Source organism: Spinacia oleracea, chromosome 6, assembly GCF_020520425.1.
Source record: "Spinacia oleracea cultivar Varoflay chromosome 6, BTI_SOV_V1, whole genome shotgun sequence".
NCBI lineage: Eukaryota > Viridiplantae > Streptophyta > Magnoliopsida > Caryophyllales > Amaranthaceae > Spinacia > Spinacia oleracea.
In genome coordinates this window covers 60,559,603-60,574,775 of record NC_079492.1, presented here as the reverse complement: position 1 = coordinate 60,574,775, position 15,173 = coordinate 60,559,603, and the positions used below count along the sequence as shown (strand labels likewise).

Here is a 15,173-nt window from a genome sequence, read left to right as displayed (position 1 = left end):
TCTCAAAATAGTATAATCCCCCCCCCCCCCCCATTTGTATATATGTTTTAAGTTTTTAACAGAAGATTGATTAGTTAATTCGGCTTTGGTAGGCTGTCGTTCATAGAGCTAAGAACTCAAAATATTCAGCTGATGAGGATATGGAGGAGACAGATGTTAAAGATCCAAATTTAAAGCAATCTCTGGAGTTTGCTACTTCTCAGATTAGCCAGCTAGCTCTTTCTAATAGTCCTACTGGTAAATCTTCACTGAATTCTATTGTGGGATCAGATACGGCCAATGCAGGTGTAGATATTGACTTTTTGACTTTTTATGTCTGTACATTGATGATTTGGTTTCTTAGCAAGAGAGTAATATTATTACCTCCAAAATTTGGAGATCTGAAGTTTGGGGTCTATTTAAAATCTGGTGAGTGTCAGAGAAATGTTTATGGTTATTTTCTGTTTTTGATTCTTTATCCAACACATTGATTTTAATAACCTTCTACTTAATAATCACCATTACAAACTTCTTAAATTAGTCTGCTTAAGTGGCCATTGTTTGTACCTACTTAAAGTGTTACTCGTACATGTTTGGATTGCCGTCTGTTTCCTTATGTTTACCTTTTTTCCAGGTGGATTTCTGATTGGAAGAACTGTGGCTGCTTTGATAACTATGACGATTGGGACCTCGATGGCTGCTCGTCAAGGTCCTCTAGCTATGGCTGCTCATCAAATCTGTATGCAAGTGTGGTTGGCTGTCTCTCTTTTAACTGATGGATTGGCCGCATCTGGTCAGGTATGAGCTTTCATCTAACTAGGAGGTTCGATATCCAGGCTATAGGTTTTTCAGGCATCTAGACTACCTCTATTCTACAGTGCTTGTCCATTATGATTTATGATTATCACAAAAGTTGAAGATTGTGAATAATGTGTGGGTTTTAACCAAATAGGAAAAGCTTCTTGGATTAATAAGCATTTGTTGTTGTCCAAAGATCCTGATTTGTGAACAATAAACCAAATAGGAAAAGCTACATATTTTCTCAGAGTATTACACTTATTACATGTTTAATATGAATAATTTTAACTTTCTAACACTCATTCCAATCTACTTATGCAAATTTAAGGCTTGTTTGGTCGTTATAGGTCATATTAGGCTAAAATGAGGCTTTTTTGCTCCCAAATATGAAATAAAGAACCTTAGGACTCATTTTAAACATATTAAATGTTTTATATGATTAGTTTTAACTTTACAAGACTTAATCCAATCTATTTATGCACATTCATGACTTCTTTGGCCGTTATAGGTCATATTTAGGCTAAAATGACATTTTCGCTCCCAACTTTGATCTAACGAACTTAAAAACTAATTTCAAACTTATTACATGATTCATATGATTATTTTTAACTTTTCAAGACTCAATCCTATCTATTATGCACATTTGAGACTTGTTTGGTCGTTATAGGTCCCAACTATGAACCAAAGAACCTAAGGACTCATTTTAAACTTACTAAATGTTTTATATGCTTATTTTTAACTTTCTAGGACTCATTCCAATCCATTTATGCACATTTAAGGCTCATTGTGTCGTTATGGGTCATATTTAGGCTAAAATGACATTTTCGCTCCCAACTTTGAACTTAAGAACCTAATGACTCATTTTAAACTTATTATATGATAAATATGCTTAGTTTTAAGTTTCTAAGACTTATTCTAATCTACTTATACCCATTTAATGCTTGTTTGATCGTTATAGGTCATATTTAGGATAAAATAAGGCATTTTCGATCCCAACTTTAAAATAAAGAACCTAAGGACTTATTTTAAAATTATTACATGTTTAATATGCTTAGTTTTAAGTTTCTAAGACTTATTCTAACTACTTATACACATTTAAGGCTTGTTTGGTCGTTATAGGACATATTTAGGCTAAAATGACATTTTCGCTCCCAACTATGAACCAAAGAACTTAAGGACTCATTTTAAACTTACTAAATGTTTTATATGCTTATTTTTAACTTTCTAGGACTCATTCCAATCCATTTATGCACATTTAAGGCTCATTGTGTCGTTTTAGGTCATATTTAGGCTAAAATGACATTTTCGCTCCCAACTTTGAACTTAAGAACCTAAGGACTCATTTTTAAATTATTATATGATTAATAAGCTTAGTTTTGAGTTTCTAGGACTTATTCTAATCTACTTATACCCATTTAATGCTTGTTTGATCGTTCTAGGTCATATCTAGGCTAAAATAAGGCATTTTCGCTCCCAACTTTAAAATAAAGAACCTAAGGACTCATTTAAAACTTATTACATGTTTAATATGCATAATTTTAACGATCTAAGACTCGTTCCAATCTATTTATGCACCTATAGGCTCATTGGGTCGTTATAGGTCATATTTAGGCTAAAATGAGCATTTTCTCTCCCAAATTTGAAATAAAGAACCTAAGGACTCATTTTAAACCTTTTAAATGATTAATATACTTAGCTTTAAGTTTCCAAGACTCGTTCCAATCTATTTATGCACATTTAAGGTTCATTAGGTCGTTATAGGTCTTATTTAGGCTGGATTGACATTTTCGCTCCCAACTTTGAACTAAAGAACCTAATTACTCATTTTAAACTTTTTACGTGTTTAATATGCATAGTTTTAACTTTCTAAGACTCATTCGAATCTATTAATGCACATTTAAGGCTCATTGGTTCGTTATAGGTCATATTTAGGCTAAAATGATATTTTCGCTCCCAAATTTGAACTCAAGAACCTAAGGACTTATTTTAAACTTTGTACATGATTAATATGCTTAGTTTGAAGTTTCCAAGACTTATTCCAATCTATTTATGCACATTTAAGGTTTGTTTGGTCGTTATTGGCCATATTTAGGCTAAAATGAGCATTTTCTCTCCCAAATTTGAAATAAAGAACCTAAGGACTCATTTTAAACCTTTTAAATGATTAATATACTTAGCTTTAAGTTTCCAAGACTCGTTCCAATCTATTTATGCACATTTAAGGTTCATTGGGTCGTTATAGGTCTTATTTAGGCTGGATTGACATTTTCGCTCCCAACTTTGAACTAAAGAACCTAATGACTCATTTTAAACTTTTTACATGTTTAATATGCATAGTTTTAACTTTCTAAGACTCATTCCAATCTATTTACGCACATTTAAGGCTCATTGGGTCGTTATAGGTTTTATTTAGGCTAAAATGACATTTTCGCTCCCAAATTTGAGCTACATAACCTAAGAATTCATTTTATACCTTTTACATGATTAATATGCTTAGCTTTAAGTTTCCAACACTATTAGGACATTGTTATTAGTTGCTTGAATGTTAAAGTGTGATATTTAATTTGAATTTAATCTAATACTTAGTTGAAATTTCTGTTTTTGTAAAGGTCTACACTCCGAGGAATGCGCCTATACTAGTGAGGAAATTGATGTGGTTCGTGAGCAACGGGCTAAGTGTTTTACCCGCAAGTATTTACTATTGGCTTGAGCGCGCTTGATCGAGGTGGTTTAGTTGTTATAGAACAATCGTTTCCATTAAAATGTATGCGTACATTGAAATTGGAACGTATATTTGAATGTAGTACGTGCACTTTGGTTTTGGGATATATATATATGTATACAAAACACCAGTTATTATTTTTTATATTTGTTCTACAGGTTGCGATATTTTATTTATTGTTGTTGACAGGTTCCTATATTTGGTGCAAGACACCCTAGCTATAGATAAATAAAACTAAAATTATCCCGCCAAAAGCACAGCTTTGTTGCAGGGGGCATATACTTGTTCGCTGCAACAAGTAAACCAGTCTGTTGCAGCGTACATCATTTTGTACGCTGCAACAAGTCTTGAATTTTGCCTAATTTTACACACTTGTTGCAGCGTACATGCAAATGTACGCTGCAAAAAAGTACTTTTCGCAGCGTACATTGTACGCTGCAACAAGTCAATACTTGTTGCAGGCCCCCCAGTTGCAGCATACGATGTACGCTGCAACAGGGGTCTAAAAGCCCGCTGCAACAAGGGTTTTTTCTACTAGTGTAGGGTGGGAAGAGTTTGCAAAGATGAGTGCCCCAACCTACAAAAGGTTGACATTGGAGTTCCTCTCCTCGGCTCGGAAAAACTTTGTAGAAGATGAGGATGGTGATAGTGTGGTGGAATTGAGCTTCCAAGTCTTTGGTCGCCAATACAAGTTGAATCACAATCAAATCAATGCCCTCTTCTCCATCGACTCGGAGCACGGTTTCGTCATGAACCCAAGGTCCGAATGTGCTAACAACTATGATGAAAATAGTTGGTGGAGGGAGCTCACCGGAGACGACGGGGATTTCTTCTCCGCCTCGGCCAAATCTTCTTCATTCCATCATCCGGCCATCCTCATCATGAGCCGCCTCCTCATCTATGCCCTTTTCTCCAGGGGTGCTACCGGTGCCTTGTCGGGCACGAAACTTGGTGGTTTGTGGTTGGCCACACAAGAGAATCAAGGGGACGTACTTAATTTCGGGCAATTGCTCCTTTCCCGAATCATCGAGGTTCGGGATAGCCATTTGAATAAATTCGACATCCTCTTTGGCGGCATGCTCACTCTACTTTTTCGGCTTCTACCGAACAACCCTCATGCCAAGGAGATGACGACTTTACCTCCCGTGGCCGGTGGTGAGTTCTTAAACATCCGGGCAATGTACCATGCCACTTGGCTCCACTACACCACCTACGAGGCACAATGGATTTGGCTTGTGAGGAAGGCCGATTGGTGCTTTCTTCCGCACCCGCCCATCACTTCGTGGTCCCCTAATGTCCGTTTCTTACTTCCGCGGCATCAGAAGTTTGTCAAGGCCGCCGCCGCCACCGCCACTACCGAGCCTATCGGTACCTCTACTCAAGCTCCTCCTCGGTCTCCTAGTCCTCCTCCCCCGAATGCGGGTAATATACCTCTCTCCTCTCCTTTTGACATGACGGGTTTGTAATCCACCCTTGCGACTCTCTTGCAAGGGCAAGAGGACCAAGCTCGTGTCTTGGCTTCTCTTGCTCCTCAAGGGAGTCGCACGGAGGATTCAATTTTCCGATTTTGACTCGTCCTACTACGGTAGGCGGGTGTACGACTACCATGTTGACAAAGGGGACTTTGCCCCCTATGTCAACTACCCTTACCACCCTCCCCAACAAGGGCCCATCCCTAGTTGGAATGAGGAGCGTATACCCACTTACCCGTATTGGACGGGCCCCTCCCAACCCGGTGTCACTCCTCCCTCCTTTCCTCCCTATGACTATACTATGATGGGAGGGAGTGACTACCGTGGTGATCCAATGTATCCCACTCCCCCACCGGTTGGTCAGCCCGGTGGTTGGCCCGAGGATTTCACCGGGTGGCCTAAGGATTATGTTGGAGGTTGGGATGGGCCCCGAGGAGAGCCTCCCCAAGGCAACTACCCCCTTATGCACGAGTATGCTTGGCCCCCATATACCGACGCTTCGCGTCCCGATGTGGACCCCACCTACAATTTCACCCCTTTTACGGACGAAGAGGCGCAAGCTCATCGTCTTAAAATGGATGAATATTGGAGGATTTATGATCTTGAGCATCATGGGGAGGGCTCAAGCACCTCTTAGGGTTCCCTCCACTTCTCCCCCATCTTATTGTGATGGTATGCTTTTATTTAGCTTGGGGGGAGATGTGTGACGTGGGGTTTGTTATGAGGAGTTTTTGATGTTTGTTGGTGTGATCTTCTTGCCACTTCATGTGGTTGTATATATGATGATGAGTTTTTGCTTGTTTTGAGTTTGTTTTGGCCATTTGGACTTGCCTACTAACATTTTTCTTGATTGTTTTTTAGTGTTCTTTGTGGTTTGGTTTTGTTGATGTGGGTTCCCACTTTCCACCTATGCCTTGTTCGTCGATATTTTGGTGAGTTTGTTCGGTTTTTACCGGTTCTTTGCAGGACTTGCTCCCAAGACATCTCCGGCAATATCCTTCTATCTCACATGCATTCTTTGGGACGGGCATCTTACATATGGGGCATTTGGTTGGATGGGTAGCTGTGCCCCTCCTTGTTTAGTTTTAGGCCTTGAGGACATGGCATAATTCTAGCTTGGGGGGAGTTTTGTTGTGTTGCCTATTTGTGATGCTCATATCTTGGAAACCATACCATTATGTGCACTTATATATGTTAGTTTCTTTGTTTTTAGTTTGATTTTAGTTTGATTTTAGTTTCTTTTCTTTTTGTTTGTTTTGTTTGTTTCTTTTTGTTTTCCTTTTTGGTGTGTTTTCTTATTCTCTTCCTTTTTCTTTCTTTTTCTTCTTTTTCCTTTCCTTTTGTCAAGGCAAGTTTTTCTAGGTTTTCTTAGGCAATATTCTTGATTTGGGCAAATAAAATTGGGACTTGTAGACTAGAATGCTTTTATTCCCAATTGGTAGATGTTTACACGGTTTTTAATGTCTTGGGTCGAATTTAGGATTTGGTGTTAAGGAAGTTTGTTAGAACTTTGGGTGGCATGCGTCTTGAACCCTTGGCTTGTGGTAAGATGGTGTCGATCTCTCTAGTGATTTGAAACCGGAGAGAGTGATATTTGCTCCCATGTGAGGTTCATGTTCAAATTAGCCCAAACACATATACATATATATTGAGTGGCATGGATCCTTGGCATTGACTTTCTTACTTCCCGAATTTGACTATTTCCTTCCCGAGACCGCGACCGAACTACTTTAGGGGACGATAGAGGCATTTCTTTCGGTGACTATTTTTCTTTTTAGTTTAGGACTTTATTTTCTATTTTTTCTCATATGTTTTTGTTTGCATTTGCCCCCTTGCTAGCCATTTGAGCCTTCCCCCTTAATTTCTTATGAGCACATTACAAGCCTAATAGCCTTTGTTTTATTTTCACCCTTAGAAGTGATAGTGAAGCTTTGTGTTATGATGCTTGATAGTTTTGAATGATTATGCATATTTGAGGAATGATGTTTATTGGTATGAATGGCAAAGTTTGGGAAATGTGTTGTATATAGTGAATAAATGATGCAAAAGCAAAAAAAATGAGAAATAAAAGTTTTGAAAAAGCCAAAAATAGAGAAAAACAAGGCATGAGAAAGGTTTCAATTGAAAAAAAAATATCAAATCAAGAAAAGTGCAAAAAGAGTTGTAATTTAGAATTGTTGTTGAATAAGCTTGGGGGTACCCCAAATAAGTGGTACGAGTTTGTTTTTGGTTCAATATGCTTGAGTTGAGTCCTATCATTGCGCTTCACTTTAGGTATGAGCACCAAATTACCAAATTTGTTCCGCACCTTACCCCTAGCCTACGTTACACCCTAAAAAGTCCTCTTGACCCTTTAGAGTTGAGTCATTGTCGGTGGAGGGAGGATTTGGTCAAGTTTATGGAATGGGATTGTCATGCTAAGATGTCGGGTAGCCAATCTTATTTTCTCCGGCGCCTTCGCGGTGTCTCGAGACGCTACTCTCAAGGGTGGAAAAAATCTAGAGATTTGACGTGGTATGCTCGGTTGAAGGGGAATTGATTAGTGTTCACCCTTAGTTCTCTTTGCTTGGCACTTGATTCTTTCACTCGATTTAGGACATTAGTTAGCGTGTACTCATTTATTTGATTGGTAATATTATTGTTCTTTGATACTCGTTCCCTAATAAAGGCCCTATCTTGGATTTTGTAGTTTAATTTTGCTTTCTTCTCTTTTGTTTTGTTTTGTTTTCTTCTTCTTCTTCTTCTTCTTCTTCTTCTTCTTTTCTTTCTTTCTTTTCTTGGTTTGTTTTTCATTTCTTTTAGGTCTTGCCTTGATTAGATTTGCTGGTTTTTTGTTTTTGTCAGTTTTTAGGATTCTAATAGTTGCTCATTCTTCCCTAATTGAGTTTAGTTTGCAAGAGACTAGCAAACGCTTAGCTTGGGGGAGTTTGATGAGCGACATTTATGTCGCTCTTAGCTTAGGATTTTATGTTAGTTTTTATGCTTTTTTTATAGTTTTTATAGCTTTTTGTGTGAATTTTATAAGTTTCGTTCCATCTTGTGCTTTATAGGTGATTATGATGAAAAGTGATGGAAAACAAGTAGAATCAAGCCAAAATAGGCTTGTGCGATCGAGTGATCATTTGTGCGCCCGAACAGATGAGTGCAAATGGGCATCAAGGAATATCCAGTTCTGTGCAATCGAACGTGCTCTGTTGTTCGGTCGCACAGAATGGATTTTTGGAGGCAGAATGTCTCAAATTTGGAAAGCGACCGCACGGTCTTTATGTTCGACAGCACAGGGATTGTGCGATCGAACGTGCTCTGTTGTTCGGTCACACAAAATGGAGTTTTGGAGGCAGAATGTCTCAAATTTGGGATGCGACCGCACAAGTTTTCTACTCGACCGCACAAGAGTTGTGCGCCCACACAGGCCCTGCTGTTCGAGCGAATCATACTGCAGAGGAGATATGAGCCAAAGAAATCCCATTCGACCGAACAGGGTTCCTCGTTCGGTCGCACATGACGAAGGAAGTGTTCTTCGCTGCCTTCGCTCGCACAGGTCTCAGTGTTTGCTCGAATGGGTCTTTTACGTTCGGTCGCACAGAGGGTCTGTGCGACCAAATGGTTGCGCGGGTTGCTCTTTTTCGAATTTCAGCTTCTATTTGGGGAAACTTATAAATAGATTTTTTCATTTATTTTATTTTGTGTAGAAATTTAGTTGACATTTTTAGATTCTCAAAGTTAGTTTTTCAACATTTCTAGAGAGAGAAACTCTCCTCCATTGAAGCATCAATTTGTAATTCTCTAAACTTTTCTTCTAATTTTGTGCAATTCAATTCAATTTCTTAATTCTTGCTTTTGTTGTGATTGTTGATTGTTCTTTAATTCCTTAAATTCTTGAATTCTTCTTGATTTTACTTTAGTTACTTTGATCCTTAATTCTCTAGTTGATTGTTCAATTGATTGTCCTAATCTTTGATTCTCTCTTCCTAATCTTTCAATTTCATGCTTGCTAGTTTAGAATTAATGGATTTCTTGATTTCTAGAATGGCTAGTGAGTAGAATTAGGTCAGGGAAAGGGGAGAATCTAGGGGCTTAATTACGGGAACTTGATGATTTGGTTGATGAATGATTGATGTGATTAAATTGAATTAGTGCTAGGATTATATTTCCATGATCAATTGAGTAGTAGTTGCAAATGCTAGTTGATTGAATTAGATTGGAATGTATGATTTAGGTTTGGCAAGACATTGTGAGCCTAATTCATGCAAGTGAATGATTGTTCCTATTATATGAAAGCTTATCTACCTTAGGACTAGGCAAAAGCTCTTCTATAGGCTAGGTTGCTTCGCGTGCTCCATCCGAGAGGTGGCGAGCACGTCATTTGGTTTCATTCCCCTATGTGCTATTTCATTGCATCATTCATGATGACTAGATGGTAGTTCATTTCCCCCGATTTCCCTAGACTATTCCCAACTCCCTAACGTTTCCCTTCCTTGATTCAATCTAGTTTAATTGTTAGTTTAGCTTCATAGTGATAATTCAAATCAAACTTCTTGTTCGAACTAGCTTGACATTTAAACTCGAGAACCATCGTTTCTTTGGGACGATCCCTATACTTGCCACTATAGTTCATATAGTTGGTTAGTCTAGCGGTTCTATAAATTTTGTTTGGTGAGGTGCTGATCTATCAACGACGGAAAAACACCCTATCACTTATATTAGCATTTCTAGCTACGAAACTCGCAATTCTCTGTGGATATCGACCCTTGCTTGCTACTCTACTTGTTTCTAGTGGCTAGTTTAGGTATTTGGATTGGTTTAGGTCTAAGACTAGCAACGACCTAGTTTTTCCCTCGATCATTGTGCAAGCGGTGAAAGACAAGTTTAAGTATGCCATCACTTACAAGAGAGCTTGGTCAGTGAAACAAAGGCTATTGCAATCATTTTTGGTGATTGGTAGAAATATTAGGAAGAGTTTCCCAGTTACATGCAAGCATTGAAAGAGTCTAATACAGAAACCGTCGTGGAATGGTGTACGTTGGCTTCTAATGAAGATCCTTCCGTTCACATTTTTATGAGAGTGTTTTGGGCATTCAAGCCTTCTATCGATGGTTTTAAGCATTGTCGACCCCTAATCACCATAGATGGAACTCATCCGTACGGTAAGTACAAGGGCACGTTACTCATAGCCATGGGTACAAATGCGAATTTTCAATTATTCCCTCTTGCTTTTTCTATTGTTGAAAGTGAAAATGGTGAGAGTTGGAAATGGTTCATGAAATGCATTCGACATTTAGTTACTCAGAAGGAAGGTTTGTGTGTCATTTCTGATAGACATGCAGGGATTTTGCAAACAATGAATGAGGTCAATAGTAGGGGGGAGGAGCCGCGTTCCCACCATCGATTTTGTACTCGTCACCTTGCCTCTAATATCAACACTCGGTTCAAGAATGCTTATGTGAAGAACCTTTTCGGAAAAGCCGCAGATGCTCGACAAAGAAAGAAGTATGATTACTACTTGCGAAGAATGGGTGAAATGGATGTTGAAGCTCATCAGTACTTGATGGATATTTCTTCTCATCGGCGGTCGATCCACCATGATGGTGGTTTTAGATATGGCGTGAAAACCACAAACATGTCCGAATCTTTTAATGGGGTGATGAAAGGTGCTCGTTGTTTGCCAATAACCGCCCTTGTTAGGATGAAGTTTTACCGAGTGAACTCCTACTTTGTTACAATACGAGGTTGGGGTAAAAGGGGAATTGAAGAAGGCCATGATTTCGTTAAAAGGCCACAACAACAATTGAAATGAACATGGAAAAATCTGGTGCTCACGAGGTCCAAGCCTTTGATCATGAGATGGGGCTATTTGAGGTTACAACTGGACGAGTAGGCAGGGCTTCAGGTAAAGGTGGTAACGTACACATTGTTAACCTTGTAGCCAGAACTTGCACTTGTAAGAAATTAGAAATCTACACGTTGCCATGCTCCCATGTGCTTGCGGTTTGTCGTTCTCGCAACTTATCTTATGCTGCTTTCGTTGATCCTTTCTTTACCACTTTCGAGTATAGGCAAACATACTTGAGGAGCTTTCATGCACTTCCTGATGTTCCCTATGAAGGAAATGATGCCCTTGGTCCAAGTATGCATTCTATGTTAAGTCTAATAAGTGCGGTTCAGTATTAATTAACAAGTTAATAATTCAGTGAGATCAAGTGAGCTGAATGCCTAGCTAGAGGCCGCTTCAGTTCAAGTGGAATTAATGAAATGAATCCACAGCTTACTCTTAACTGAACCCTTAGGGTCACACAAATAGTACGTAAACAGATCAAGTATTTAATGGCATTAAATACTCCATCTATGGATATTCGGAATCGACGGATCTTGGTTTCAGTGGGAGCTGAGATCGTCACAGGCAAGAAATGAATACTCCGGAAACGATGATATTGCCGGAAACGGAAATATGGATCGTATCGGAAATATAAATATTATCCAAGTCGTAGATGCTGCCGGAAACGGAAACATGGTACGTATCGGAAAATATTATCGGAAATGGAAATATTGCCAAAATCGGAAATACTGCCGGAATCGGAAATATTGTCAGAATCGAAAATATTATCGGAATCGCAAAATAATTCCGGAAACGGAAATATTAAATATTTGTTCGAAACGGAAATTAATTCCGGAATCGGAAATATTAAATATTGTTCGTATCGGAAATGAATTCCGGATTCGGGAATTTAATCGGAAGCGCATCGGACGAGACTTGCTAGACGAAGGCCCAGCACGAAGCCAGGCCCGCGCCCAGCAAGCCAAGCGACCAACACCCACGCCAAAGCCTCGCCAGGCCCAGCGCAAGGCCAGGCCCAGCAAGGCATGGCGCGCACACGAGCTATGTGGGCTGCGAGCAAATGGGCTGCGAGCTGTGCAGCTCGCGTGGGCCGCGAGGCTTGCGCGGGCTGTGCGGTGCTCTTGCTCGTGTGCGGTTGTGTGCGATACGAATCCTAAAGCTATTAGAATTCGTTCTATGATTAAATCCTAATCCTAGTAGATAGAATTGATTTAATAGAGTTCTAAAGAGATTCTAATTAAACTAATTGGTATTCTAATAGGATTCTAAATCCTTTTCCATGACTCTATAAATATGTGCCTAGGTTTACAAATTTATACACAAGTTTTAAAGTACTCAAAGCTAGGATTTTTTAAGCAGAAAAATCAGCACTAGTGGAAAAAATACCTGTTGAGGGGGGCATTTTGGGTTTATTGAGGCGAACAAGGCCCGCTGCGACAGACGTAGCTTCAACAGCTCAGTGATCTGTTGAGGCGGGCTTTGTTCGCCTCAACAGGTGATCTGTTGTGGGGGGCTTTCAAAAGCCCGCCTCAACAACCTCTACAGAAACGCGAAAAATAAGGACCTGTTGAGGGGGGCATTTAAGAAGCCCGCCTCAACAGCCTCCTCTGTTGAGGCTCACTTCTTAAATGCCCCCCTCAACAGGTCCTTATTTTTGCGCCAAAAATTCATATGTTGTTGAGGCGTACATTAAAAGCCCCCTTCAACAACATTAATTTTTTTTTTCCAAATTCTTTTAAAATATAAAATAGGCGGCAATAACCACAACTAGATATATACTCCATTGAGTATTGAAACCTGTACCCAATCAACACCAAAATAGCAAAGGTATGAATCTGCTTATCTTTGATAAATAAATCATTACATTAACTTCATTTATATTAACCCAACAGAGCAAAGCGTATATATAGTACGTATGTTTACAATTTTTAAACACCTAGCTAGTCTAACAAATTACAACTTATATTAACAACTAAAGACAAAAGGCTAGAGAGCTAATCTAACAAATGTCTCTAATCCAGCCACTTAGGTCCCTTTAGATCATGCATTACAAACCTTAAGTAAGGTCGTGTTGAATTTCTTCCAATCGACTCGATCCCTAGCCTGCAAGTTGCATGGAAGGAAAATATATATGAGTACCAAAGTTTACACTCACGATATTGTCTTTACATTCCATTGAAGCATAAAATTAAAAGATATAGTTGCAGACTATAGAGATAATTAAGTAAGTTGTTGACCTATAACGACCCAATGAGCCTTAAATGTGCATACGTAGATTAGAATGAGTTTTAGAAAGTTAAAGCTATGTATATTAGTCATGTAATAAGAATCAAATGAGTCCTTAGGTTCTTTAGTTCAAAGTTGGGAGCGGAAATGTCATTTTAGCTCTAAACATGACCTATAACGACCTAATGAGCCTTAAATGTGCATAAATAGATTCGAATGAGTTTTAGAAAGTTTTAACTATGCATATTAGACATGTAATAAGAATCAAATGAGTCCTTAGGTTTTTTAGTTCAAAGTTGGGAGCGGAAATGTCATTTTAGCTCTAAACATGACCTATAACAACCTAATGAGCCTTAAATGTGCATAAATAGATTCGAATGAGTTTTAGAAAGTTTTAACTATGCATATTAGACATGTAATAAGAATCAAATGAGTCCTTAGGTTTTTTAGTTCAAAGTTGGGAGCGGAAATGTCATTTTAGCTCTAAACATGACCTATAACGACCTAATGAGCCTTAAATGTGCATAAATAGATTCGAATGAGTTTTAGAAAGTTTTAACTATGCATATTAATCATGTAATAAGAATCAAATGAGTCCTTAGGTTCTTTAGTTCAAAGTTGGGAGCGGAAATGTCATTTTAGCTCTAAACATGACCTATAACGACCTAATGAGCCTTAAATGTGCATAAATAGATTCGAATGAGTTTTAGAAAGTTAAAACTATGTATATTAGTCATGTAATAAGAATCAAATGAGTCCTTAGGTTCTTTAGTTCAAAGTTGGGAGCGGAAATGTCATTTTAGCTCTAAACATGACCTATAACGACCTAATGAGCCTTAAATGTGCATAAATAGATTCGAATGAGTTTTAGAAAGTTTTAGCTATGCATATTAGACATGTAATAAGAATCAAATGAGTCCTTAGGTTCTTTAGTTCAAAGTTGGGAGCGGAAATGTCATTGTAGCTCTAAACATGACCTATAACGACCTAATGAGCCTTAAATGTGCATAAATAGATTCGAATGAGTTTTAGAAAGTTTTAACTATGCATATTAGTCATGTAATAAGAATCAAATGAGTCCTTAGGTTCTTTAGTTCAAAGTTGGGAGCGGAAATGTCATTTTAGCTCTAAACATGACCTATAACGACCTAATGAGCCTTAAATGTGCATAAATAGATTCGAATGAGTTTTAGAAAGTTAAAACTATGCATATTAGACATGTAATAAGAATCAAATGAGTCCTTAGGTTTTTTAGTTCAAAGTTGGGAGCGGAAATGTCATTTTAGCTCTAAACATGACCTATAACGACCTAATGAGCCTTAAATGTGCATAAATAGATTCGAATGAGTTTTAGAAAGTTAAAACTATGTATATTAGTCATGTAATAAGAATCAAATGAGTCCTTAGGTTCTTTAGTTCAAAGTTGGGAGCGGAAATGTCATTTTAGCTCTAAACATGACCTATAACGACCTAATGAGCCTTAAATGTGCATAAATAGATCCGAATGAGTTTTAGAAAGTTAAAACTATGTATATTAGTCATGTAATAAGAATCAAATGAGTCCTTAGGTTCTTTAGTTCAAAGTTGGGAGCGGAAATGTCATTTTAGCTCTAAACATGACCTATAACGACCTAATGAGCCTTAAATGTGCATAAGTAGATTCGAATGAGTTTTAGAAAGTTAAAACTATGTATATTAGACATGTAATAAGAATCAAATGAGTCCTTAGGTTCTTTAGTTCAAAGTTGGGAGCGGAAATGTCATTTTAGCTCTAAACATGACCTATAACGACCTAATGAGCCTTAAATGTGCATAAATAGATTCGAATGAGTTTTAGAAAGTTAAAACTATGTATATTAGTCATGTAATAAGAATCAAATGAGTCCTTAGGTTCTTTAGTTCAAAGTTGGGAGCGGAAATGTCATTTTAGCTCTAAACATGACCTATAACGACCTAATGAGCCTTAAATGTGCATAAATAGATTCGAATGAGTTTTAGAAAGTTAAAACTATGTATATTAGACATGTAATAAGAATCAAATGAGTCCTTAGGTTCTTTAGTTCAAAGTTGGGAGCGGAAATGTTATTTTAGCTCTAAACAGAAGCAAACAGAGGAGAAACACACAGATGGAAGTGAAATT

At 38.1% G+C, this 15,173-nt stretch overlaps 1 protein-coding gene across 1 annotated transcript; it reads left to right on the top strand.

Annotated features, from left to right (window-relative positions):
- The first annotated feature begins 389 nt into the window (after positions 1-389).
- Positions 390-3,619, top strand: LOC130463711 (protein DETOXIFICATION 45, chloroplastic-like). Its single transcript, XM_056832929.1, has 2 exons — positions 390-777; positions 3,387-3,619. The coding sequence occupies exons 1-2, from the start codon at positions 595-597 to the stop codon at positions 3,495-3,497; spliced, it is 294 nt and encodes a 97-aa protein (XP_056688907.1). The 5' UTR covers positions 390-594; the 3' UTR covers positions 3,498-3,619.
- Positions 3,620-15,173: the final 11,554 nt, after the last annotated feature.

What these genes read in the sequence shown, in the direction of transcription:
- LOC130463711 (XM_056832929.1), top strand. Translation starts at nt 595, where the DNA reads ATGTTTACCTTTTTTCCAGGTGGATTTCTGATTGGAAGAACTGTGGCT. An exon ending in GATTGGCCGCATCTGGTCAG is followed by an intron (nt 778 to 3,386) that starts GTATGAGCTTTC and finishes GTTTTTGTAAAG; the next exon opens with GTCTACACTCCGAGGAATGC.